This window comes from Anser anser, assembly GCF_964211835.1.
Source record: "Anser anser genome assembly, chromosome: 13".
NCBI lineage: Eukaryota > Metazoa > Chordata > Aves > Anseriformes > Anatidae > Anser > Anser anser.
The window spans coordinates 7,334,212-7,358,660 of record NC_139734.1 but is presented as its reverse complement, the minus strand read 5'-3'; the positions used below and the strand labels follow the sequence as shown (position 1 = coordinate 7,358,660).

General features: G+C 48.5%; 1 protein-coding gene across 8 annotated transcripts in view; it reads left to right on the top strand.

Moving 5' to 3' along the window:
- Nucleotides 1-24,449, top strand: part of ARHGEF9 (Cdc42 guanine nucleotide exchange factor 9) — a 184,793-nt gene that overhangs the window by 6,473 nt on the left and 153,871 nt on the right. For 7 of the 8 annotated variants that reach the window (XR_014571914.1, XM_083797095.1, XM_083797091.1 and 4 more), the window contains exons 2-4: nucleotides 10,299-12,786; nucleotides 21,312-21,450; nucleotides 23,954-24,075. Coding sequence is in view for 7 of the 8 variants with exons in the window: in XM_083797095.1 (XP_083653221.1) it covers nucleotides 10,366-12,786; nucleotides 21,312-21,450; nucleotides 23,954-24,075 (2,682 nt within the window). In the remaining variant the exon portion in view is untranslated. Of the gene's footprint in view, nucleotides 1-10,298; nucleotides 12,787-17,343; nucleotides 18,222-21,311; nucleotides 21,451-23,953; nucleotides 24,076-24,449 lie in introns of those variants that run through there. The other variant, XM_083797096.1, reaches the window with a different exon arrangement.

Below are 24,449 nucleotides of genomic sequence, written 5' to 3'. Positions count from 1 at the left end.
TGTTTTTTGTTTTGTTTTGGTTTTTTTTTTGTTTGTTTTTTTGTTTCTTTTAACCCTAAAAAGGGATTAGTGTGTTGTTGATGAGGTCAGGTCAGCTTCTCCTTCCGTCGTCCCAGCTGGGTGCCCTGAGCAGCTCTGCTCAGCACGGCCGTCTGTGCGTGCACGGCCGCATCCCGGAGGGCAGGGGCATGGCTGAGAGGTGAAAAAGCTCATCGGTAATGATGCTAATTGAATCGGACGCTGCTTCCCTCCGCTCAGACGCTGCTGCTGGCTCGAGTGGCGTCCCCGGTGCATGAGGAATACGAGCTGACAGCCCCCTTTGCTGGGAAAAGCCACGTGGGCGACACCGTGCAGCGGTGCCGGCTTAAAAGCTGCTTGTTTGGGTTAGCGTCGGTGTCGGGACGGCAGGGCAGGCCTCCGGCGGTTGTGTCTCTTGCCGAGAAGCACCGGGCAGCGTTTCACGTGTCTGGAGACGATACCTGCTGCCCACCGCGGCCACAGGCCCCGTGTGCCTCAAGGGAGGCCGTGGTCGCTGCAGTTTGCTTTCCCCCTCTTTGGCACGGGGATGGCTTTGTCTGCTTGGTAGAGAAACCTGAAAGAAGTGAAGGTTCCTGTTCAAGCTGCTGTACGGAGCAAGGTTGTTGGGGGACAAGTACAGGGGAAATGCCACCCCTCTGTCTGCCTGGAGACAGGCGCAGGACTTCGAGGGAGGCGATGAAGTACGCGTTCATACCCTTAGACTTCTCAGGTCAGTGTAAAGGAGCTGGTGAGAAATCTGCCGAAATAATTCTTTAACATGTTTGAGCAGAACCAGCTGCTAGGTGTCCTCCCGAGCTTTGCGTGTGCATCTGGGGCTGTCGTCCGCACTGAGCTCCTTGTCTCTGATCCTGAGCTAAATATCGTAGAGTCATAGAACCATAGACTCCGAATATCCCGAGCTGGAAGGTTCCCATGAGGGTCACTGAATCCAACTCCTGGCACCGCACGGGGCTGCCCACAAGTTTAGACCATGCAACTAAGTGCACAGTCCAACCTCTTCTTAAATTCAGACAAGCTTGGTGCAGTGACCGCTTCCCTGGGGAGCCTGTTCCAGTGTGCGACCACCCTGTTGGTGAAGAACCTCTTCGTGATGTCCAGCCTAAACCTCCCCTGCCTCAGCTTCACACCGTTCCCGTGGGTCCTGTCACTGGTGATAACGGAGAATAGGTCCCCTGCCCCTCCGGTCCCCCTTACGAGGAAGTTGTAGACTCCGATGAGGCCCCCCCCTCAGCCTCCTCTTCTCCAGGCTGAACAGGCCCAGTGACCTCAGCCGCTCCTCATATGTCTTCCCCTCTAGGCCCTTCACCATCTTCATCGCCCTCCTCTGTACACTCCCCAGCAGTTTAATGTCCTTCTTGTACTGTGGTGCCCAGAGCTGCACACAGTACTCGAGGTGAGGCCGCACCAGCGCAGAGCAGAGCAGGACAATCACCTCCCTTGACCGACTAGCGATGCCGTGCTCGATGCACCCCAGGGTACGGCTGTCCCTCCTGGCTGCCAGGGCACACTGCTGGCTCATGTTCAGCTTGCTGTCAACCACAACCCCCAGATCCCTCTCTGCGGGGCTGCTCCCCAGCGTCTCGTCACCCAGTCTGTACGTATAGCCAGGGTTGCCCCGTCCCAGGTGCAGGACCCGGCACTTGCTCTTGTTAAACTTCATGCGGTTGGTGATCGCCCAGCTCTCCAGTCTGTCTGGGTCTCTCTGCAATACGCTGAACACACGTTAACACAGAGACGCAGCGTGCGAGGTCTGGAGCTGTGGCAATATGTGTACGTGTGACCCTCCACACCTGCCTGCAATACTGGCATCAGCGAGCTGTCACGTAAGATGGCACGGATTTTTCTCGTAGTGATTCCATGTCAAAGAAAAAAATATAAATAAAGTCCCCAGACAACAGAAGCAAGGAAAAAATAATTCTTTCAAACATTTGAGCAGGAACAATAGGGTAGAGTATGCATTCTCTGGGGAGAGCTAATGGCTGAAGCCGATAGGAGCACAGTGCCTGCCTTACTCTGCTTTGTAACTGGCCCAAACCTTTGCTCAGCCGAAGATTATTTATAGCAAATGTTATGGCAGAAGCATGTGTGACCTCTAGGCTCCCTGCGAGGGGAAAAGCTTTCCTGTGCCGTCTTTGGGATACAATAGACAATTATTTGGACACTATCTTTGTGTCAGATACAAAATACTGAGTGCTGGTTGCTGATTTCTGTTCTTACGTTGAGGCTACTGACAGCCATGCTTTTTTTCCTGAAGGATTTTTGGGGAAGGTAAGTATTTTTAAGGGGTTCAGTGCAGGGAAATGTCACTGCTGTAAAGCTGCAGAGGAACTTCTGCTGAATTGGCTAACTGGGAAGGCAAAGTCATGTACGAGCATCATGAGGCCATCGCCTCCCAGTGTCCTCACGAAGCATGCAGCCAGTGGCTCGACACTGAACTTGTTCCAGCCCCGTTTTTCCAGGGAAGCAGTCACAGCACCAAGCCTGCTGGAGTTCAAGAGGCGTTTGGACGCTCCAGATGTGTGGTTTAATTTCCAGGGAGTCCTGGGTGGAGCCAGGAGTGATGAGCCTTGTGGGTCACTTCCAACTTGGGACTGGTCCTCTGAACTGATAACGGGGTGTGTGTGGGTGTAGACCCCATAGTCTGCGTGCGCTGTAGCATTTCATCACTGTGGTATCAGAGTATCTATAGCTGCTACTGAGGTTGTAACTAAATGCTCTTAAATGTAATTAACTACTTTTAAGTGACTACTGAACAGCCTAAGTAATGTGATGACAATTATTTCTTTGTTACGATGGCCACAGTCGGTGCCAAATACCTGAGAAGATCCGGGGAAGCAGCTGTCGTGCATCAAAACGTAGCCTTGTTGTGGAGGATAAGCGTGTTTTCTGACTCCCTTATTTTGTTCTGGTACCTGTGCATCCGAGGTGTAAACAGCAAAAGTATCCCTTCAGATCTATTTGGTATTCACCTTACTTTCGTTTGCTGTATAGCAAAACAATTCAGAATTGCAAAAAAAGGGCTTATGAAAATGTGAACAGGTGTGCAAGGGATAATGCTGCAACAATATATATATATACACCTATACCTTCTCCACCTTTTGATCCAAATGAGCACGGATTTCCGTACACCCAAGTTTTCTTCTCAAGTTTCTGCTGCTTGGCTTTGCGCGAGGAGTTAGATGGCGGCTCTCCTCTCTGTGCAAGCACTGCAGACCCAGGGCTGCTGCTGGCTTGACAGCAGGTCTTAGGGCTCGGCGTGATGCAGGGCCGGGTGTTGGTACCCCCCTGAGCTGCTTGGCACCTCTCCGTACCACCACACTGTTTTATCGGGCCCACCGAGCCCCGCGTGTGGGGCTGCTCGTGGTAGCAGTGAGCTGGTCCCTCCCCTGGCAGCACAAGTCCAATGGATCTGACAGATGCAGCTGGGCAACCCTGCCTGTCCCTCAGCTGCAGGCGAATCAGTCTCCTGCTCCGATTTCATTGCGTTCAGCCGTCGCACAGTCTAAAGCTTCCTGAAGTGGGAAGGAAGTAACGTGTAAGTTATACCTGAGCAAACTGATTTACTCAAAGTTTTGAGTTCCGTCCGTACGACTGCGGGGATGGAGCTGTCTGCGCATCCACCCGCCTGCCTGGTGCACACTGAAGGAACAAACACAAACACGGTTCCAGTACTGTAAAATCTTGGGCTTAGACCTGTGAAAAGCACGCAGGGCAGAGGCATGCTGCCACGGGGAACGCGGCGTTTGCTTAGTGTTGTCTGGCGGGTTGTCCTCGGCGGCGGTGAGACCACGGCTGCAGATCCCCCCCTGCCACTGAGCATTGCTTGGTGTTTCACCAAGATCTGTTCCCTCCCGGCTGGAGAGGGATCCAAACTGATCTCCTGCCCATCTCCTGCTCCTAAAGGTTTTTTGTTGGTTTTTTTTTTTTTAACTTCTTGTGTAATGCGTTTTGCAGAGCCTGTGAAATGCTGGTTAAATGCTACGGTCGCTTCCTACGGGCGCTGGAAAGCCATAACTGTGCTTGCTAACGGCCTGGAGATCCCTTTAGCAGATGTTTCACCTAAGTTTCTTCTTCTCGCTCCTTCCACCTCTATTTTTTTTTTTTTAAAGCCATAATACCACCGTGCCTGTCCCAAATCGCAGCAGCAAAGCGTCTGACTTGTCCTGTAACCAGCAGATGCTGAACTTCTGCAGGGGCTGAGAAGTCCGCGGCGTGGGCAGCGTCGTGCTGCCGTACCTGCGGGGTGGGCAGGGGCTCGAGCACCGCTGGCTCCTGCCGCTGGGTGCACGCTGTGAAATTGCGAGAGCTGCCTTGTGGCTGGTCCTTCGGAGCAGCACCGGGAGGCTGAAACGTCCGTGGAGACGTAGACAGAAAGGGGCAGAACTCATGATTCTCTTGCTGCTTCTTTTACCTAAATACACTGAAGTAAACGTACCCTCATGAAAGAGATAATTTCCTGGTGCTGGAGAGCTTAACATCTGTTTCCTCCCATTTTTTTTTCAGCGTTAGGACACGGTAGCGGAAGAACCGGTGGGATTTTCTTTCCTCTTTTTCTTTTGTATAGTGAGAGGCGCTGCATGCTGGGGCTTAATACGCTCTCCGAGAGCAGACAGGTTTTTCTCAAGGGCTGTGTGATCATTTGTTCTCTATTTTCTCTCCTTCCTGCCTCCCCCTGCCCCTCCTGGAGAGGAGCGGATACACCGAAGCCCAGGCAGGACTTCCTTAGCTCAGCAGTGCCTTCTGGCAGGCTGTGCCGCGTGCCCTCTCCCTGTCACCCCCCTTCCCCGGCAAACAATGGCCAAAGGCTCCTTCTTGTTTGTGATTTTATATCCCGCAGAGGAAGAGCCGAGTGGAAACTCGTGTCCTCAGGGGCCCTCGGTGCATTCCAGCTCCGGCTGCCGCCTTGCTGGACCGCCGCTGGCGCCTCTGCTGCGCCGTCCCCAGCCCGGCAGCACCGCGCGATGGGTGGCCGATGGGTTTTGAAGCAAATTTAGCTCTGCTAGTGCAAGGTGAGAGAGGGATTGAGAGCCTCGGAGAGGTGTCCTGAGTCATTGCTCTGCAGCAAGAGCAGATGAGAAAAGAGACGGATGGTTTTGTTGGCGGTGCCTCGACAGAGCCCAGCTTCGACAGTGCTGGAAGCATCGGGTTGTTAATGAAAGGAAAAAACAAGCCCGTTTGGGGCACAGGCTTAATTGTAGCTGGTTTTCTGAAAAGGAAAAGTGGCTGCATAAAACTGGAATTTTGAGGTGTAATTGGTGATGTTCACGGTCTGTAACAACTTGAAGACCACTCAAGAAGCTCGCTCCAGAAAGCCAGGGTGGGAGAGACCCCGCAGAGCTTGGTTGGAGACCTGCTCTGCGATTAGCCAGCCGCTTCGTCCAGCAAAACTCTAACTGCTGGGGAGGGAGGGAGGGAGGGAGGGAGGGAGGGAGCTCTACCCACCCCTGCCCCTTCCTCCTGTCACGGAGCTTGCGTGTTCCTGTGGCTCACCGGGAGAAAACTAAAGGCAGCATTTCTGCTGCTGGGGCGCCGTCCCCTCGGGGCAGGCTGCTTGTGCTGCAGAATGAGGTTGGCGAGGCAGCGCAGGGCGGGCACTGGTGTACAGCCCTTTAGCTGGAGGTCCCAACTCTCCGCTGTTTTTGGTGTTTTTTCTAGCTAGGGGACAGCTTTACAGCACTGAACAGTGAAACCAAAAACAAACACCCCCCCCCTTCTGCTAGTTGACAAGTAACTGTTATGATCTGAAGTGGTGTTGGCATTTACTAAGGACGAGCACGTAAGAAGATTGCCTGAGAAAATCGTTGGTTCCTGCGTGAAGCCTTGTGACAGCCCCGACTGCCCGGGCCCAATTCAGAGTCCTGTAAATCCCTGAGAAGTGTCAGCTTCGCTGGGCACGTGGTGTTCTTTCTGCTCTTGTATTCCTCTGCTAAATTACACTTAAATGGAAGAAAATTGCTGTTACTCCCACCTGTATCATGCAAGAAAAGCCCTTGTTGCCAAGGAAATGTTATGCGGTCAGGAATGAGACACAAAGCACCGAGTTCTTTCTTAGAGATTTGGATAATGCCAAAAAAGAATAAAATCCAAAGAATTTGGAAGGGTGTCATGGCTCAGATGTTAGAGTAACACACCTGGTACCATTTGCACGGGATTTTATGCAAATCTAATGCATCTGTCAGCCTCAGTTACCTGGAGAAGGAAAGCGAGGTTGGGAATGAAGGTGTGGATTTGTGGTGAGAAGAACAACAGGGCCTGGTGCACAGGGCAGGGTTTTTGAAAAACCCCGTAACTCCTGTAGGCTGGAGCAGTTCTTGGTGTCTGGTTGATTGCTGTGGGTTTTGAAACCATTCTCGTGGCCAGAGGAGAAGCTGTGCGTTTCGCAGGCCACACGTGTCAGCCACAACCACCCAGCTGTGCCACCCTCTTGGCTCGAGGTAATTCAGGGGGTGGCATAAGGTAGTGGCATCACCTCGCGGTGTCTGTGGCTAAGGCCTCACGTGCAGAGAGCTGCAGCTTAGCTTCTAGGCAGCAGCTTGCTATACAGCCTGACATCTGCCCCTGCACCTGCAGAAAAGTCAAAAAGGTCAGGGGGATGACTAACTGTTTCGGTTTTCCAGCTAACATGGACCCTCAAAACTATGTCCAAAATGCTGTCTTCAAAACCTCCTTTTCCTGTGTCCCAGAAAGATGTGTAAGAGTTAATCGGGTACTTTTGCATCCATTCTCCATACTCGGATTTTATTTGTCATTAAGGGCCGTAATGCTGCCAAACCTGTGTGCTTTTTCAAAAAAAAACAAAAAAACACACAGCTATTTTTAATTTTAAAGTCACCCTTGTGCCCTGCCTTTCTAGGTTTTGTTGCTTCTCTAGGGAGGGGCCACACAGAGTCTGTCTCCTGTTAATGCCTCTCATGTGGGAAGTGGCCTCTCTCTCCTCTTTGCTAGCATCCCTCCAAAGACTTCATAGAGAAGTCTGTTTCTTTTGAATCTTCTCCCCTTGTGCAAGATCCACCCAGCCAAAACCAGTAAAGTATAAAACGGGAAAGAGAAAAAATAGGGACCTTTTGTCATTTTGGGCTTTTGCTGCCATATATGTTTGGCCGCACAACTTGAAACTCCTCAAACCTGGAGTTTCTGGCTGAGATACTGTTTTATTTCAGCACTGCGCAAGTCTGGGTACCAGGTGATTTCCCACAAAGCCAGCACTTTCCAAGCCACACTTAATACAACCTCTTATCACAACATTTACGTGTTAGTACAATCCTCTAATTTCCAATTGGTTACATAGTTAGCATACGGCTGACGTGACAAAATCATTCTGTGCATCCTCAGAGGGGAAGGGTCTCTTGTTGGGCCAGGGTTCCTCAGACTAGGGGTGTGATTTTTAGTATTGTAATGAGGATAGTTCATGGATAGTTCATATTGTAACTATCTTATTGTTGTTTTCCAGCCAGTTGTTTCCAACAGGTTGGATAGTAACAAACTCAAAAGCAAGTGTGTTGGATTTCCTCCTTACAAAATGGTCTTCTTGATTAAGTAGTTCTTAGTTATTCATCCTTTAGGTATCTTTAAGACCTGGGTCATCTTTGCCCTTTCCTTGAAATACCTATTGTACATCTTTTCTCATGAAACAAAGTTAATGAAACAAAATTAACTAGTTACTGGCATCATAATTCCCCCCTTTGAGACTTACGTAATTTAGATTAGATTAGTCTCACCTATCCATCAGCCTGGTGCAGCACCTACCCACAGGTGCATTGTATTAGTATGTACATACAAACAAAGAATGTTACTACCCTTATTGTTAGGACTAAAATTTTCTTCATCCATAATTTCAGATCTAGAAACCAAGAAGACAACCACTGCAAGAGTTCAGAAAACCCATTAGGGAAGCTATCAATTCAAAATGGCTGTTCTGGCTTCAGACCACTTCTTGTTTTCCTTCGCCCCCTGGCTTTCTGACTACACTCAACCAACAAAATGCTTTAATGCATTTAATGCTTTTAACCCCCTCGTTTTCTAACTTAAAGAAACTTACACCTTTACACAGAAAATATCTCTCTCTCTATATATAAAACGCAGATCACAATAATAGAAATATACTTCAATTCATACAATCTCAGACTATACATTTGTAGTCCATTAACTGTTGGTTTTCAATTTCAAAGGCTCTGTTATTCCAGTTTTGCACAGCTTTGGAGGAGCAGCTTTCACATGGCTGTAACAAATCCACAAGTCAATCCCTCTAAGCTTCACAGCAATATTTGCCCTTAACAGCACTAGGTATGGTCCTTTCCGCTTCTCAGTTAGGGGTCTTCCCTCCAGGCTCAGGTAAAGTTAATCTCCAGGAGAAGAGAAGTGAACCGGTGCAGCTCATGGAATCGGTGCCGTTACTAGGATGTATCTGTGGATAAGACTCAAAGTTTTTGCTAAGAAGAAAAGAAAATCTGTAAGTGCTTGATTCACAGTTACATGCATCTGATCAGGTTTCCCAGTCAAATTTACAGCATAAGGCTTCCCGTACAGTGTTTCAAATGGGCTTGCTTTTTCTTGTGCCCTGCGAGTTATGCAAAGTCTGAGTAACGCTATCGGTAAAACCTGCGTCCAGTGTAACTGTGTCTCCTGGCACAATTTCCTTATTTGTCCTTTCAGTGTTTGATTCATTCCTTCTACCTTGCCACTAGACTGTGGCCTCCACGGGGTATGTAACCCTGGGATTACTTCTTCCAGTAGAACCTTACTGCTTCAGTGTCTCAGTTGTCCATTGTCCGTGAGCAGTTACCCACCATCCAATTGAATCTTTAACACAGTTTAATAATTCGGCCAGTTTAATTTCCTTGTTGTATTTTCTGAGGTACTTATCGATACCTTCCTGGTAGGTAATAGGTCTATAGTTCCACCTACAGCTGCTTGTATGGCTGCCTCATCTGCTTTTCCATTTCCTCCTGCAGTGCCTGAATTGCCACTCTGATGCGCTTTATAATGTATCACTGCTACTTCCTTGGGCTTCTGGACCCCTTCAAGTAGTTTCAGAATCTCATTCCCAGTTTTAATTGGGGTGCCTTGTGAGACAACAGTCCCTCCCCTCTCTTCCAAGGCTCTTGTGAAAGCTACTAATTCAGCATTCTGTGCAGAGGTATTAGATGTCACTTAGTTAAAATAACTAGAGGTAGGAACGTTAACTGATGCCAGTAACTAGCTAATTTTAATGGCGTCAGTAACTAGTTAAAATTAACTAATTCACTAATTAAAACTGGAGGAAAATGCAGAGTTTTTGTGTTGTCAAGTCTGTGTCTCTGGGGCTGTACCCTTTCTTGTCTCTACTTTCACTTCCCTTTGTTGTCCTGAGAGTGGGACCGGGAGCTGGGGGAATTTAACCCTGGTCGGTACCTGGCGCGCAGGTCTGTGTGCTGCACAGGTAGACAGCAAACCCAGGGCCACATCATGAAGCTGTAGCAGTGAGACAGGGCAGGTGTATACCACTGGAAAGGAAGGCTTATTATCTGCATGCGTAGGAGTCCAAATTCCCTCAGAGAGTTTGGAATGGTTACCATTGCTGTTGTATATGGGGTACAGGTTTTAGTCCTGTTCACTTAGGCTGAAACTCACTTGATGGGAACGTGTTTTTGTGTAGCATTGAGTGGTGGCCAAGCAGATTTCATTTAGCAGTCCAGTTCCATTGAGGGATTCCCGTGCTGGTGCCATAGCTGTAGTAGGAAAACCTGGCTTGAATATTCCATGAGTTTTTTTGGTTTTGAATTTATTTCAGAATTACATGATTTCCAGGAAGAGGCTCATCCTGGCTTTTCTTTGAATGTGCCTGCCTTAAGAGAGTGAACTCAGTGGGAGAGCATTGTCGGTTCCTGGCAGATGGGGCGGCGGGACATGACAGTGACATGCACAGGGACACTTTACTGTAATTTCCTCTTTCTCTCTCTGTCATGTACTCCGATGTGTTGAGAGTAGTGGCAATTTGCAAGACCAACATGTGCTTTATGGTGTTCTGCGTATACTTTGTGGTAACTTTATTAATGCAGGAAGTTTATTGTGATCACTAAATCTTCAGTCATTTAAATCAGATTTGAGTTACTCTATACTTTATACTGTTTGGGAGCAAAATTCAGTCTCATTGAAATCAGTGGCAAAGCTACCACTGTGGCTGGGATAAGATTTGACTTGTGTTGCATTAACAAGTATGTCTTCTGAAAAAAACACCTTTCTGATCCTAATTTTATTCCTTTGTTCTTTTTTTCCTTAAGTCTTGTGAAGAAAACAGTCTAAAGACAATTCATGTGTGACCCTGACAGCAGCGTATGAGCCAGAGCAATGGAATATATAGACAGCTACCTGGATACTGCTCCAGCTTCAAGTAGATATGCAAACAGGATTTCCAAAGCTGATGTGGGCGGAGAGAGTATCAAAATAGTGAAACACGGTCGTAATGAGCACCGCATCTATGGTTACGAAGTCCCCAATGAACAGGAAGAAGAACCCATGGATGAGAAGACCAAAGTCAAGAAGATCTGGAATTCTGTTAGACAAAAGAAAGGACCCTCTATTAATAAAACAAGACCCCAGTCCATGGTCATACTAGAGGATACATGTAAGGCCTCAAAAGAAGAAAACCCACCCTTTGGGGATGGGGTGAGAAAGCCAGCAACCTCCAGGATGCCTAATAAAATAGATTTGAGAGGATTCGGAGAAAAGACTGCTTGTGCCACCAAGAAGCAGGACAATTCAGCCAACTTGCAAAGAACATTCATCAAGGGGGTTAAGAAAATGGGTAAAAATCAGAGGCTCTCTCGCTACTCAGGTTCAACAGCCATTGAGTTGAAAGACATTGATGGCAATGAAACTAAATGTCTCAGGGATATTATCGTCCCCAGTGAAGGTGATTATACAAACTACCATAAAATACGAGCTAGAAAGAGCAAGTCTTTGAATTTTGAAAACTTTATTAAGAGTCATTCAGATACAGAAGGGGAAAATGAAGAGAGGTGTACTGTGCTCCCACAGAGCAGCAGAAGAAGAAGCTTTCAACTCTTCAGATATACGAAAGAAAGTTCATTAACTGGCAAAGGTGATTTAAAGCTTCCAGATGAAAGAGTTGAAACCAATTTCCAGAACCTAGGAAATACAACTGATCGTTCCACTTCTTTGTACTTTGATATGAAATATGGAGAGAATTTTAGCCAGCAGAAGAGATCAATCAGTGTATCCAAAGTCGCTTGCTTTCTGGGAGTTAAGAGGTTATTCACCAGTGTGGCCAAGGCAACTCGGAAGCTGCGAGGCTCCTCAAAATTGTTTTCACCTGATGAAGAAAGGTCTTGGAGGAGTTTCCAAAGCAGGAGGCAGGATGCCACCTCCCAGAGAGAGGACTTGGATATGGAGAATGAGAGTGCAAGAGCTTCCACCATGGTGGAAGCACATCTGCAGTTCCCAGATTTAGGCACGTTCAATAATCTGGGCTGTGAGAGCTCAGCATGTAAGGAGTTCGTGCAGCATTGCAAAGCCGCAGAAATGTCGCAAGACTTTGGCTCCTCTGTCCTGGACAGCGAGCATGATTGCTTTAACAAAACACTGGTTTCTTCCTTTGGGCCAGAACCACCTGTCTCCCAGCTGCCAGAGCTCTCAGGTGACTCTGTCACTGTGCTAAATGCTAAAGAAACCTCTAAGGATGTAATTGAAACTCCACAGACAGATTTGATGAAAGAACCTGAGGACTTTCTCAGTGCTGTGGAGCACGAACTCTTGGAGAGGCACTCTAAATTACACATGGATGATAAGCCACGTTCTGAAGATCTTGCTGTGAAAAATCTGGATAGTGAGGAGCTGGGCCTTTCTCCAGCCGTTAGTGGTGACTTTTCTGTAGTGAACACTAAGGCTCTGATCCACCTGCCACAGGTGACTCTGCCTGAACTTGAAGCTGACGATGTGTCTTGTGCTTCAGTAGTTTCTGAAGAGGTGGCCTCATCTGCAGCCTCAGCAGAGGAGCTTTTGAAGACAGAAGTGGATATGCAGGCCCCGAGAAATTCTGATTTGCCTTTGCAGGACATGTCTAGAGATGACGTGAAGATTCAGGACGTGGTCAGTACGCTGGAGAAGGCACAGGATGTGGGCATGGATGGGACACGTTCTGAAGATCTTCCTGTGAATAATCTGGATACTGAGGAGCTGGGCCTTTCTCCAGCTGTTAGTGGTGACTTTTCTGTAGTGAATACTACAGCTCTGATCCACCTGCCACAGGTGACTCTACCTGAACTTGAAGCTGATGATGTGTCTTGTGCTTCGGTAGTTTCTGAAGAGGTGGCTTCATCTGCAGCTGCTGCAGAGGAGCTTTTGAAGACAGAAGTGGATATGCAGGACCTGAGAAATCCTGACTTGCCTTTGCAGGACATGTCTAGAGATGACGTGAAGATTCAAGACTTGGTCAGTACTCCGGAGAAGACGCAGGATGTGGGCATGGACGGGCCACGTTCTGAAGATCTGCCTGTGAATAATCTGGATACTGAGGAGCTGGGCCTTTCTCCAGTTGTTAATGGTGATTTTTCTGTAGAGGCTTGTTCAAAATATTCTACAGGTGAACAAGCGGTTGTCAGGCCTACTGATCACAGCGTGAAAAAGCACAGAGGAAGTTCAGCTGTAGAACAAAACGCCGTAATGCTTCATGACAAAGGAGGATACTTTCACTGCAGTGACTACTGCCCTTCATTGTATATGACCTCCGGACTGTGCAAGGAAGGAGAGGTATTAGTAAACTTTTAATAACGTTTTCCATAAGACCATATCGTTACTGTACTACTTACGAAGATGGTTTGCACCTGAAACCGGTTTTATATCTTGGAATTTTCAGTTAATTAGACCGTCATACGAATGATGACAGTACATACAGCATTTATATCAGACTTAAAGGAGGCATCTGCCTGGTATTTGCCTGGGCTGTTAGTGTTAATCGCCAGAGCTGGTCCACTTATGACTCTTTGGCCATTTCATATCAGTGCCTTTAGAAGCAGGCTGTAACAGATGTTTTTACATTTCTAGGCACTAACTTTAGATTTTCTTTCTCTCTGCATTTCGTTCATTTGAAGTAGAAACCTGCAACAAGAGTGCTTGCTTTTGGCAAATTTAGAACTTTTAAGTCTGGAGTGAACAAATGGCATTCCTCAATTGCACTATGGTCCTTGTGTTTTCTTACCTAAAAAAGTAGTATTGGTGGTGACAGTTGATTTTTTATTAGGCTTGTTACACTGCCACATCTAGAATACCACGCAAAGTGCTGGCATGCAGTGTAAGAACAGAAAAGAAATTTGGACCATATCTTGTAGAGCTCATCGTTTCCCTGGAAGATCTAAATGAGCTCTCCCTTTTCCAAGCCTGTCAGAAGCTATATGGCCTCAATAAATTGGTGCTGAGCCTGTGGCAGAAAGGCTTGCTTAGGAGCTGGGTGTATAATTTGAGTAAAATGCTTTCCTAACGTGACTACATGCTGACTTAGGGTCTGGTCAGAGCTGCCTTTCATCTGCTTCTACACAGAATGACAGCAGTGTTAAATACCTAGCCCAAAGTGAAAGGTCGGTAATGGTGGTGGCTCTAATTACGGCAGTGTATTCCCATTTGTTAAAAACGAGTCTTTTAAAGCCAAATTGTTGTATCGTTGAAGTGGACATCACATCTTGGACTAGGTTCTGGGTATTACAAATCTTTATTGTCCAGCTTGGCGATGCTAGGAAGCCTCTTAAGTCCCACGGATAGGGGAGTCACGCATGAAAAGGCCTCCTGAAGTCAGCAGACTCCCCCATTAACTCTCATCCCCCTTCTGTAGCATCTGCACACATACCTCTTTGTATGGAGCAGAAATCTGTTGGTGGTGGCAGTCATGGCAGCTGTGCCAGCTCACTTGCCAGCATGGCGCAGCCTTGTTTGTCGGGGGTGAGGCAGTTTTATGCCCTGCTCTGCTGCTGGAGGCTCTGCTGAGGCTCACATCAGTCTGTGCTGGTTGTAGGAATGGTATGTGGTTGTGGACAAATGGTAGGATTGAGCATGAAGCCCAGTTGTTTTCTTTGGGGTCCCTGCTGTCTGATGCTGAAATGATGACTTTTTTTTAAAGTGCCAGGTAGGGAAATCAGGGCAACTCATGAAGAACTTATAGAATCATAGACTCATAGAATATCCCGAGTTGGAAGGGACCCGTAAGGATCATCGAATCCAACTCCTGGCACCACACAGGTCCACACAAAAATTCAGACCATGTGGCTAAGTGCACAGTTCAAACGCTTCTTAAACTCTGACATGCTCGGAGCAGTGACTGCTTTCCTGGGGAGCCTGTTCCAGTGTGCGACAACCCTCTTCCTGATATCCAGCCTAAACCTCCCCTGCCACGGCTTGACACCATTCCCTCGGGTCCTATCACTCGTCACTAAAGAGAATAGATCGGCGCCTGCACCTCCTCTGCCCCTCGTGAGGAAGCTGTAGTCCGCGATGAGGTCTCCCCTCAGCCTCCTCTTCTCCAGGCTGAACAGGCCCAGTGACCTCAGCCACTCCTCATACGTCTTCCCCTCCAGGCCCTTCACCATCTTCGTCGCCCTCCTCTGGACACTCTCCAACAGTTTAATGTCCTATTTGTCCTGTGGTGCCCAGAACTGCACACAGTACTCGAGGTGAGGCCGCACCAGCGCAGAGCAGAGCGGGACAATCACCTCCCTCGACCGACTAGCGATGCCGTGCTCGATGCACCCCAGGGTACGGTTGTCCCTCCTAGCTGCCAGGGCACGCTGCTGGCTCATGTTCAGCTTGCTGTCAACCACAACCCCCAGATCCCTCTCTGCGGGGCTGCTCCCCAGCGTCTCGTCGCCCAGTCTGTACGTATAGCCAGGATTGCCCTGTCCCAGGTGCAGGACCCGGCACTTGCTCTTGTTAAACTTCATGTGGCTGGTGATCGCCCAGCTCTCCAGTCTGTCCAGATCTCTCTGCAAGGCGTTTCCACCCTCAACAGAGTCAACAACTCCTCCAAGTTTAGTGTCATCAGCAAATTTGCTCAAAACACTTTCTAGTCCTACATCCAAATCATTTATAAAAACATTGAAGTGAACTGGCCCTAAAATGGAGCCTTGGGGGACCCCACTAGTGACTGTCCGCCAGCCAGACGTGGCCCCATTTACCACAACCCTTTGAGCCCTGCCCGTCAGCCAATTGCTCACCCATCGTATGATGTTTTCGTTTAATTGTATGGTGGACATTTTGTCCAGTAGGATCCTATGGGAAACCGTGTCAAAAGCTTTACTGAAATCCAAAAAGATCACATCAGCTGGTTTCCCTTGGTTGACTAGATGGGTGATCTTATTATAAAAGAAAATCAAGTTAGTCAGACAGGACCTACCCCTCGTGAACCCATGTTGGCTGGGACCAATGACTGCATTGTCCCCCAGGTGCACTTCCATAACTTCAAGGATAATCTTCTCCATAATTTTACCAGACACTGACGTGAGACTGACAAGCCTGTAATTGCCAGGGTCTTCTTTCTTACCCGTCTTGAAAATTGGTACAACATTTGCCAGCTTCCAGTCTACTGGGACCTTCCAGATCCCAAGACCGCTGAAAAATAATTGAGAGAGGTCCTGCGATGACGTGAGCCAGCTCTCTGAGCACCCTGGGATGAATCCCATCCAGACCCATGGACTTGTATGGATCCAGGTGGAGCAGCAAATCCTACACACGTTCAGGATTGGTTGGGAGTTTATCATTCCCACTGTCACGGTCCTACAGCTCAGGGCACCTGGGGTCCCGAAGCCCATCATCAGCGTTGAAGACAGAGGCAAAGAAGGCATTAAATGTCTCTGCTTTGCCTATGTCCTTGTCAGTGAGGTGACCTTCCCCATCAAGTAGCAGACCTTTGTTTTCTTTGGTCCTCCTTTTTCTGTTCACATATTTTAAAAAAAACTTTTTATTGTGTCCCACAGACCTGGCCAGTTTCAACTCTAATTGGGCATTGGCCGCACGAATTTTCTCCCTACAAACACGAACAGCGTCCCTGTATTCCTTCCACGTTGCCTGACCCTGCTTCCAGCAGCCGTACACTTTCTTCTTCTGCCTAAGCTCCAGCACACATTTTGAAGATCCCTGGTCAGCCAGGATGGCCTTCTGCCCCGCCTGCTTGACTTCCAAAATTTTGGAATTGCCTGATCCTGTGCTTTTAGGAGGCAGTGACCTCCCTGTGGGTTGGGTCTGGACGGCATATCGGGCCCTCTGTCCCTTTCAGAAGGGAGTCCCCCATGACCATAACCCTTCTTTCTTTCTTGACAGAAGATGTAGTGATGCGGGGGGTAGATTGCCTTTCCTTAGGCACCCCTTCCAACCGGGATGGGCTTTCGTCTACATCATTGTTTTGACTGTCATGTTCTAGAGCCTCATACCTGTTGTATAAGGGAAGATGGGAAGGTAAGGTGGGCAGGGAGAGGGCTCGCCTACCACCCCTAGCAGAAACCTGCTTCCATTCCCCCCCTTGGCCTAGGTCCCCTCCTGTTGCCTGGTGGGATGGGAGAACTTTTGTCTTCTGTGTAGCAGGAGACACTTGTGTTGTGGCAGGCTCGTGAGTCTGTCTCAGGGAGGGCAGAGTGTGCTTCCACCAGTCAGTTTCTCTCTCTGACTCCCTGATGCTCCTCAGCCTACTCACCTCCTCCTGAAGCTCCACCACCAGGCTGAGCAAGTCTTCAACCAGGGCACACCTCCCACAGGCACAGCCACCGCTGCTGCCGTCGGACACCGGCAGAAGACTCGGGCACACCCTGCAGCCCAAGACCTGGACAGCCGCGTGTTTCCCCGAGACCTCCAGCTGGGTAGCCACATCGGTGACTGTGGCTGGAGAGGCTGCAAGAGTACGCGGAGGCCATGTTTTTCTGCCTGGTGGATACCGTGGCCGGGCTCTTCATGAGCAGGTTACAACCACCATTGGGGAAGACCGTTGGAAAAGCGTGGTGAGGGAGCCCTCCCTGCTCACCCTGACATGCCACGTCCTGGTCACCGTGCTCCCTAGGGGCTGCCTTTGTACAGCCGGGCCCTGGCGGCTCCCTCAGCTGCCTTGAGTGGCCCCGATGCCAGAAAAAAAAGCCCTGCCCACATCAATCCCCTGCTCAGCTGCAGAACGTGTCTGCCCCGGAGCTGATTGCCTCAGCGAGAGGCCGTGAATCCCCTCAAGAACCCTGTCCTTGGACAGGGTTTGTGGGGGATTTGGTACCTGCTTTGTGAATGGCACGAGGAACAGTTGCAAAATATGCACCTGACTTTTTCGTAAGACATCAATTTAGGATTTGTAGGAACTCAGGTTTCTCTGAAACATGGTTTTGGCTTATTGCCATTAGAGAGGTTCCCCTTGGCCACCTCGGGGGCGCGCACAGGCACTGAACACTGCAGAGCAGCTCCCTTGCATTTTCTCTCTTGCAGTGAAGGTGCAGGAAGCTTTTCACTGCAGTCTTACTCTGCCCTCTGCTGTCTATTTGTGAAATACGGCTTTATTTTTTAAGGAAGAAAACGCCTTAGTTTTATCCCTAGGATTTTGATTTTTATCCGCAGGAGGTTTACAGTCTGCATCTTACTGCTGGCTGTTGTGTCCCCGTGTAGAAATGTCCCTGTTTGGTTCTGAGATGCCATTTTCTGGGGGAATTATGGTTGCTGGAAGAGTGCAAATGAGCTAACCCATCGGGATGCCGCGAAGGTGCTCCCCGCTGTGGAGCGTGCTGATGCCAAGCAGCCCATACTGGTGGCCTGTGAGCAGGGCTTTTAGGGGGTTTTGTGATTTCTGTGCAAGAAGCAGCTGCACATTGCATTGCCATACATGGGGAAATATGAAACTGGACCTGTGTGGTGGGTCTGACAGGAGGCAGAGGGTTACTGGTTTACCTGCGTGTGCACACGCTAGAAGATGCGTTGGCAGTTTTGCCTTACTGATAGCTGAGGCACTGGGGGCAGATCCGGAGGTCTCGGATCCTCCCACAGCTTTGGAGGTTTGCTTTAGAGCAGCTGCCACAAATGTCTTTTTGCAAGAGGAAGATGGAGCAACTTTCTTTTTCTGTGTTTGATGGGAAACTGCAAGCTGTGTGCAGCAAGTTCCCGTCGTGACCTTTATCTGGAGATCGTGTCTCTCTGCCACAGAACATTTTGGGAGCTGCTGCAGAAGTGTGCCTGATGAGGTGACTCGTCTTTTCCCTCCCTGCTCTGTTGAGTGACACTAACCGGGAAAATGTGTATTTCTGAGTGGTATCTTCAGAGCTCTCCTTGTCTCCTGGTTATCGCCAGTAAGCTGCGTTGGCTCAGCCTACTGCTGCTAGCTGTGCTTATGAAAGAAGCACAAATTAAGAAATAGTGCTTTACTTTCTAAATCCTCCTGCTGCCAAAGGAGCACTATACTCAAGTCTGTAGCAAGGCATGATTTAGTTGCAGAATGAAGATTCTGTGTATTTATGGCCTTTAATATGGTTGTGTCTGACAGTCATCTTATTTTTAGAAGAGACAAAAACTCTAAGCTGTTCAGATTTTCGTATTTGTAATAGCCACGAGGTGCTAGCAAAATCTTGAATTACAGCCTGTATTTAGTGCTCTCTATAATGGGGTAGGGTGTTGCGGTGTTTTATTTTTTATTTTTGGAAACATTTTTAGCATTGTCAGGGAAAGGCAGGTCGAGTCTGCAAAGCCGATGGGTTTCACATGTATATAAAACCAGACGCTGAACACATGGATAATTGAGATTTCCACGTTTTCTTAAAATACTTGTTGGGTCTTACCTTCCTCTAGCTCCCAGCCTTGCAGGCTATCTCCTGCCACCCTTGGTACCAACACAGTGGTGATATGAACAGGGACTCGTGGGCATTGCTGGCCTCTGTGCTAAAGGGACTGGGTCCAGAACTTCCCTGGGTGGGAAGTTTGCTTTGGCTTTCTCCCCTCCCACCTGTTACCCAGTCAAGAGAAGCGTACTGGAGCACTGGACATGGTGCAGAGAACGGGAAGTCAGGCCTTAATTCAGCCACAGACTCCCAGCTGCACCTTTGGGGGAATTCTAGCCTGTCTGCTTTGTTCTTCACCTGCAAATAAAGACAATAGCACCTCAGTGAAAGGTGGGGCTGCTGGAGTGCTGAGGACAGAAACAGGAAACCGCAGGGCACCCACTTGTTAGCAGGCCATGGAAGTTTGACAGATCGCTCTCAAATTGAGGCTAAAAGCCCCCTAGTGAGAAGCCCTCCCGTTTTCTTCTCCTTACCTTTCTAAACTGATTTTTCTGCTGATGTCTTGACTCTAAGATTATACCCAAGACTGGAAAAGTTCCTAAGAGGAACACAAAGGACCGGCTTCCTTGGTGTGGCTGAAGCGCGGCCCAAAGCCGATGGTGCTTGGTGGATTTGGCAGGGAGCAAGGCCAGGCCAGCTTCAGGCTGTCGGTTACATCTCCCCAGCCACAAGGGAAGCCACCACGAGAAGATGTAGGGTGGGTAGGAAGTATCTGAAAATTAGCTGTGCTTGTAAGGAGGCTCGATTTTACAGATACTGGGTTGCACGAAGGTCAGTGTGTTTGTATTCGACCTTTGTTAGCAGCTGAGCGATGCCAGGCTCAGCTTTTGAAGGAGGACAGCCTGCAGGTCTGAGCTGCTCTTTCGCAGTTACGTATTCCACCAAAGTAATTAAAATCCACGTATATGAAGAGTCCTTTCTCCCTGCAGAAGGCTCCCTCTGCCCTCCCGATGACTCCAACCGCACAGCGATAACAGCAGCGCTGTTCTGTTTATTCACCTCCTGTCCTCTTCGTAGGCCATCTGTAGGCTTCTGCTTATGGAGCTGGGAGAAGACCTTAGATGACCTTTGGCAATGCCTGGGAGGGAGAGTTTTGTTAAGATTTGGCGGAATTAAGAAAGTGACATCCTGTTACTAACTTAATTCGCTCTTACAGATGTAATTCACAATAGATCTTATTGCCAGCAGGACTCCTGAGTTTTGCAGGAATTGTTCTTGATGGGTATCCCAGCTTTATTCGAAAAACTTGTAACTTTTATTTCTGTAGTAGGACAGGCTGATCCCTCTATTGTTCTGCTGGACAGGCACGCAGATGAGCAGATTGCTCTCCTAAAGCTCACCGTTGCAAATTCATTGCTCTAGTCATATGTGCTTTAAGTGCTGGATGTGTTTCTGGAAAGCTCTCTCTCTTGTCCCATTTTCCACTTCTTATTGCTGAGCATGGCCATACGTGGAGGTCAGTGGTAGGTGATGGGGCACAGTTAGCTGTCATCTGGCAAAAAATCCAGATGGGAAGTCTCTTTTGCTTGCTCTAGGCCACCAAAGGGTGTCTCTCGTAGTTCAGTTCAGGAGTGCCAATTGAAGCAGATCTCCAGCTGCCGAGTCCCCACCCTCCTATGGATGCACTAATGGGCCTGACTGGCCCTGAGCAGCCTCACCTGGGGCCTCCACCCCGCACACCCATGGGCTCAGGAGCCCATTTAAGTCCAGCCCTGGGTGCTTAGTCTTTCACTGAGCCCTGTAGCACACGAGCTCTAGCTCAGCCACGGTTGTGTCCTAGGCATCCACAGGCTGTGCTGGGCTCGATGCCCACCTGGGGCCTGACTTCCTAGCTCAACCTTGGAGCTGTCTCACTGGGTCTGATCTGAAAGCTGCCTACCTGCTTTGACACCACAAATGCACCTGATGATCTGGAGGCTGTCTGGCCCTGGCTGCCCTCTCCAGACCTGTCCTGGTCCCTTGCTTGGGCACCAAGGGATGGGGCTTGGCTGGTGAGGCCCCATCCTGGCAGCCAGCTTCCCTGCTCCTGACTTGCCATCCCTTAGGAAGCTGCCAGCCCTCGCTGTGTGCTGTAAAGCCAACCCAAAATGCTTATGTGGATGTCAGGTCCTCAGCACCAGCTAATTTGCTCCCTGTGTGGGCTCCTGCTGGGGCTCGGTGATGTGAGTGTAGACAAAAAGCTGTGCAGAATGCAGATGTCTTCATCATGCGTTACTCGCAGAAGTGCCTTGGGGACTCAGTGCCACTGGAAATTGTTGGGACTTGAGCACCATGAGCTGTGTTCAAGGTAGGGAGCCCCATGCAGGGAGAAGTAGGGCAGCCCAGCACCGCAGCCAGCAGAACTTAATCTTTCAGTAAAAAACATGGCAAGGGTACAGACTGCAGTGAGGAAAGTCTAAGGTGTGTTGCACTGTCTTGAAAAAAAAATATTATTAAATGTGTACTTAATTCTGAGTTTAACACATTGGTAAAATTCTTCTCTGACCCTTTTCTTGCCAGATGGTGTCTTCTACTTCTCAACTGTCCATGCAAATGCCTTCCAACAACGTCACTATGGAGAGATCGTCCTCCAGTTCCCTGATCCTGAACATCATCAGGGAGATGGAGGAGGCGGAGAGGCTATTTGACAAACCACGCTGTGAGTAGCTTTGCAGTATTTTTCCTCCTGACTTTATCTGTTTATGCCATGCATCCTGCAGAGTCAGCCAAGGCTACAGTGGGTTGAAAAAACTCCCAAATGTGGCTTGTATCCACTCCTGTTACAACCCTAGAGCCTGGTGAGAAGGCTCTGATAGCCATGTGCTGTAGAGTTTTTTTTTTTTCTTGTATTTTTAATGTCTCTGAACACACTGCCTATAACGTGGTTATGAGAAGATGAACAGTTAGGTGCATAAAGTGTAAAAGCTGTTCAGCAACTTCTGTGCAAGTTTTAATTTGGTAGTTTCCTCTTAGCTTTCTGTCCTGTTACCAGGTTCTGTTGTGAGTGCTTGCCAGTTGGAGGTGGCGAGTGGTGATGGGTACTGAGGTTGCAACTCAGGTCTGATGTTTGTTTGGAAACAGCAAGAAATGAGTTCTTTTTTTCCTTCTGGGTACTCTTCCCGATCAGGTAGAGAATCTCGTAAGGCAAAGACTGAGATGAGCTCTCCTCTGCAGCACTTGATTAATGTAATTATAATTTGTCTTGCTCAAAATGACACTACAGAAAGCATGACAGTGTATTTGCTGGAAGAGTCTTGCGTTGGCAGGTAAATAGGCCGATAGCTGAATGGGTGACATGATTTTGTGAACCTCTAGTTAAAAAGACTGATAATTACAGTAAGAAAATTATTTCTTGAAGGGATACTGCTAACACTAAGAATCCTGTGCTTTAGCAATGGGCAAGTACGGGAGCGCTGCCAGACTGTGCTGGCATTGCTTGGGAGCACCCAGGGGATCCGAGCAGTTAATGGATGGTGGCAGCACGTCAGGGTGAAGGAGAACTGGAAGGGAAAAGGCAAAGCGGCGCCTCTTTAATTGATGGCTCTTCTGTAGGGGTGCACGCATTTTCAGCGCGCAGGGAGCAGCACAAGCATCTCTCAGAACGTGATCATTACTGTGTTTGCACATTGCTCCCGAGTGCTACTACATCGGCGCGTTTCTTCTGGAGCCTGCCAGCAGCCTCTTGCTATAACCGGCACTTGCACTGCAGCTTGATTTCCTGCGAGTCTAAAAAGTGAAACGCATGTTGCTAAAAATAACAGCAGGGTGCCTACGTCAGCATCGCATTTAGGAAATAGGTCTCAGCGCGATCTCTCTCCCAGCAACGCTGGAAGAAAATCAGGATTGCTGCCCACCCAGCCGTGTCAGGGCTGAGGCAGGGTCCCAGCTCCGCTCTGCTCTGTGCTGCTGTCCTGGGCCGATCAGAGTCCCCACCTATGAGGTTTGGGAGCAGGGAGCTTGCAATATGCATTCAGGGAGAATATGCTTTGGCCATGTGAGGTAAAGGTGACCCAAATCGCAGGAGCAGAGGTCCTGGGCTGTGCATCACCACTTCCCCAAAGCCCAGGACCTTTTACCCTCTGCTGTCTGGTTTCAAAGCCCTCGGGACTGACACAGTCTGGAACTTGTGCTGAGGTGAGAGGTGCATCCAGGGGATGGGAACACCCGTGGAAGCACATATGCACATGCAGCACGTACATCTATCCCGTGCACTGCCCCGACGACGTGCGCCTGCTGGCAGGAGCTGGTGCTGGCAGCTGCCGTGGGGGCACGTGTGGTGCTCGGCTCCGGCTCCTTCCTCCCAGCGTCTGTCACTCCAGGTTTGGGGAAGGGTTTGAGGTCTAACCTTGCCAAATGTGGGAGGGAAAACCCAGTCTTGCACAGAATGACAGCTTTACCCCCAAAAAGAGAAGGATAGGATGGGGAACTGAAAATCTGGGATGATTAGAAAAGTAGAGCCGGGTTTTGAAAGGTGAATTGCCAGCCCTCCTCCGCCATTTGCCTCTTCTTTACAAGCTGTTTTGTGCTTGGGTATGTACCATCTGTAGGGCCAAGATGAGATTTGGTGTGAATAGTATAAATCGCTTAAGGCTAGATCAGGATTGCATCTGTGAAGGATTGGCCTGAAATGTTTAGGATGAGAAGCAGACATTGCTTTGAAAAACAGCTTTTATGGACTGCTCTATTGTTGTTTTCTGCATGAATTCGAGAAGCTGTATCTTTTTCAAGATATTGCATCATATGGACCACAACGGTTGTAAAGCTGGGGTTTCTGCAGAGGTACTGTTAGCAGTTATGACCCAAAGAACGATTTCATTTCTAATATCAGTGCATGAAGATGAGGCTCTTGTGCTGCCAGGAGAGCATTCTGGCTTCACACCCAGCCTGTCTGACCCCACCTGCTTATATCACCTCTTAATTTGGCTCTCGGCTCTTAGTTTGTGCCTGCATTTTTGTAGTATCCAAGCTGCACTATTTTTCTTGTATCCCAAGAGCACTGAATAAAGCACCTAAATATACTCTCTGCTCTCTTTTTCTAAAGAAGAGGTTGAATGAGTCTCTTGCAAACAATTTTGTTTCTTTCATTTAAAAGAACAGCCTCCGCCCCCAGCCTGAGCTAAAGCACACCATTTATCTTTTGTCATTTTTTTTTTCCCCTGTAGATTTGAAACGGAGAATTGTTGAGAATGATCTGCCTTCAAAGACTGTGGAGGTGTACAAGAACAGTAACAGTAGACGTCGATGGACCTTATTCAGGCATGGAACTGTGAAGCTGCAATATTCGGTAAGGTGTTTGTTGAACTGTGCCTCTGCCTGCTTCAGGGATGTTATATACCTACTGCATGTTTAACCTTGGAAACTAACAATCTGGTTTACTTACAGCTTCCTGAATCTGTGGGTCCTTTAGCCACTGCTGAGCTTTTTTTTTTTTTTTTTTGCTATTAGAGTTGTATTATAGCAATATTAATATTATATATATATAGTATTTATAGAATATTTATTATAGCAATAAAAGAATAAGTGCATTAACCTTTCCCACCAGACTAGCTTCCCTCCAATATATATCAGAGGCTTTATAGTCTAATGGAGGCACTGGGCCTCCCATTTCTTTGGCTGAGTGTTCCTGGCAGGTAGAGGGAACCGTGATGTTTCAAAACT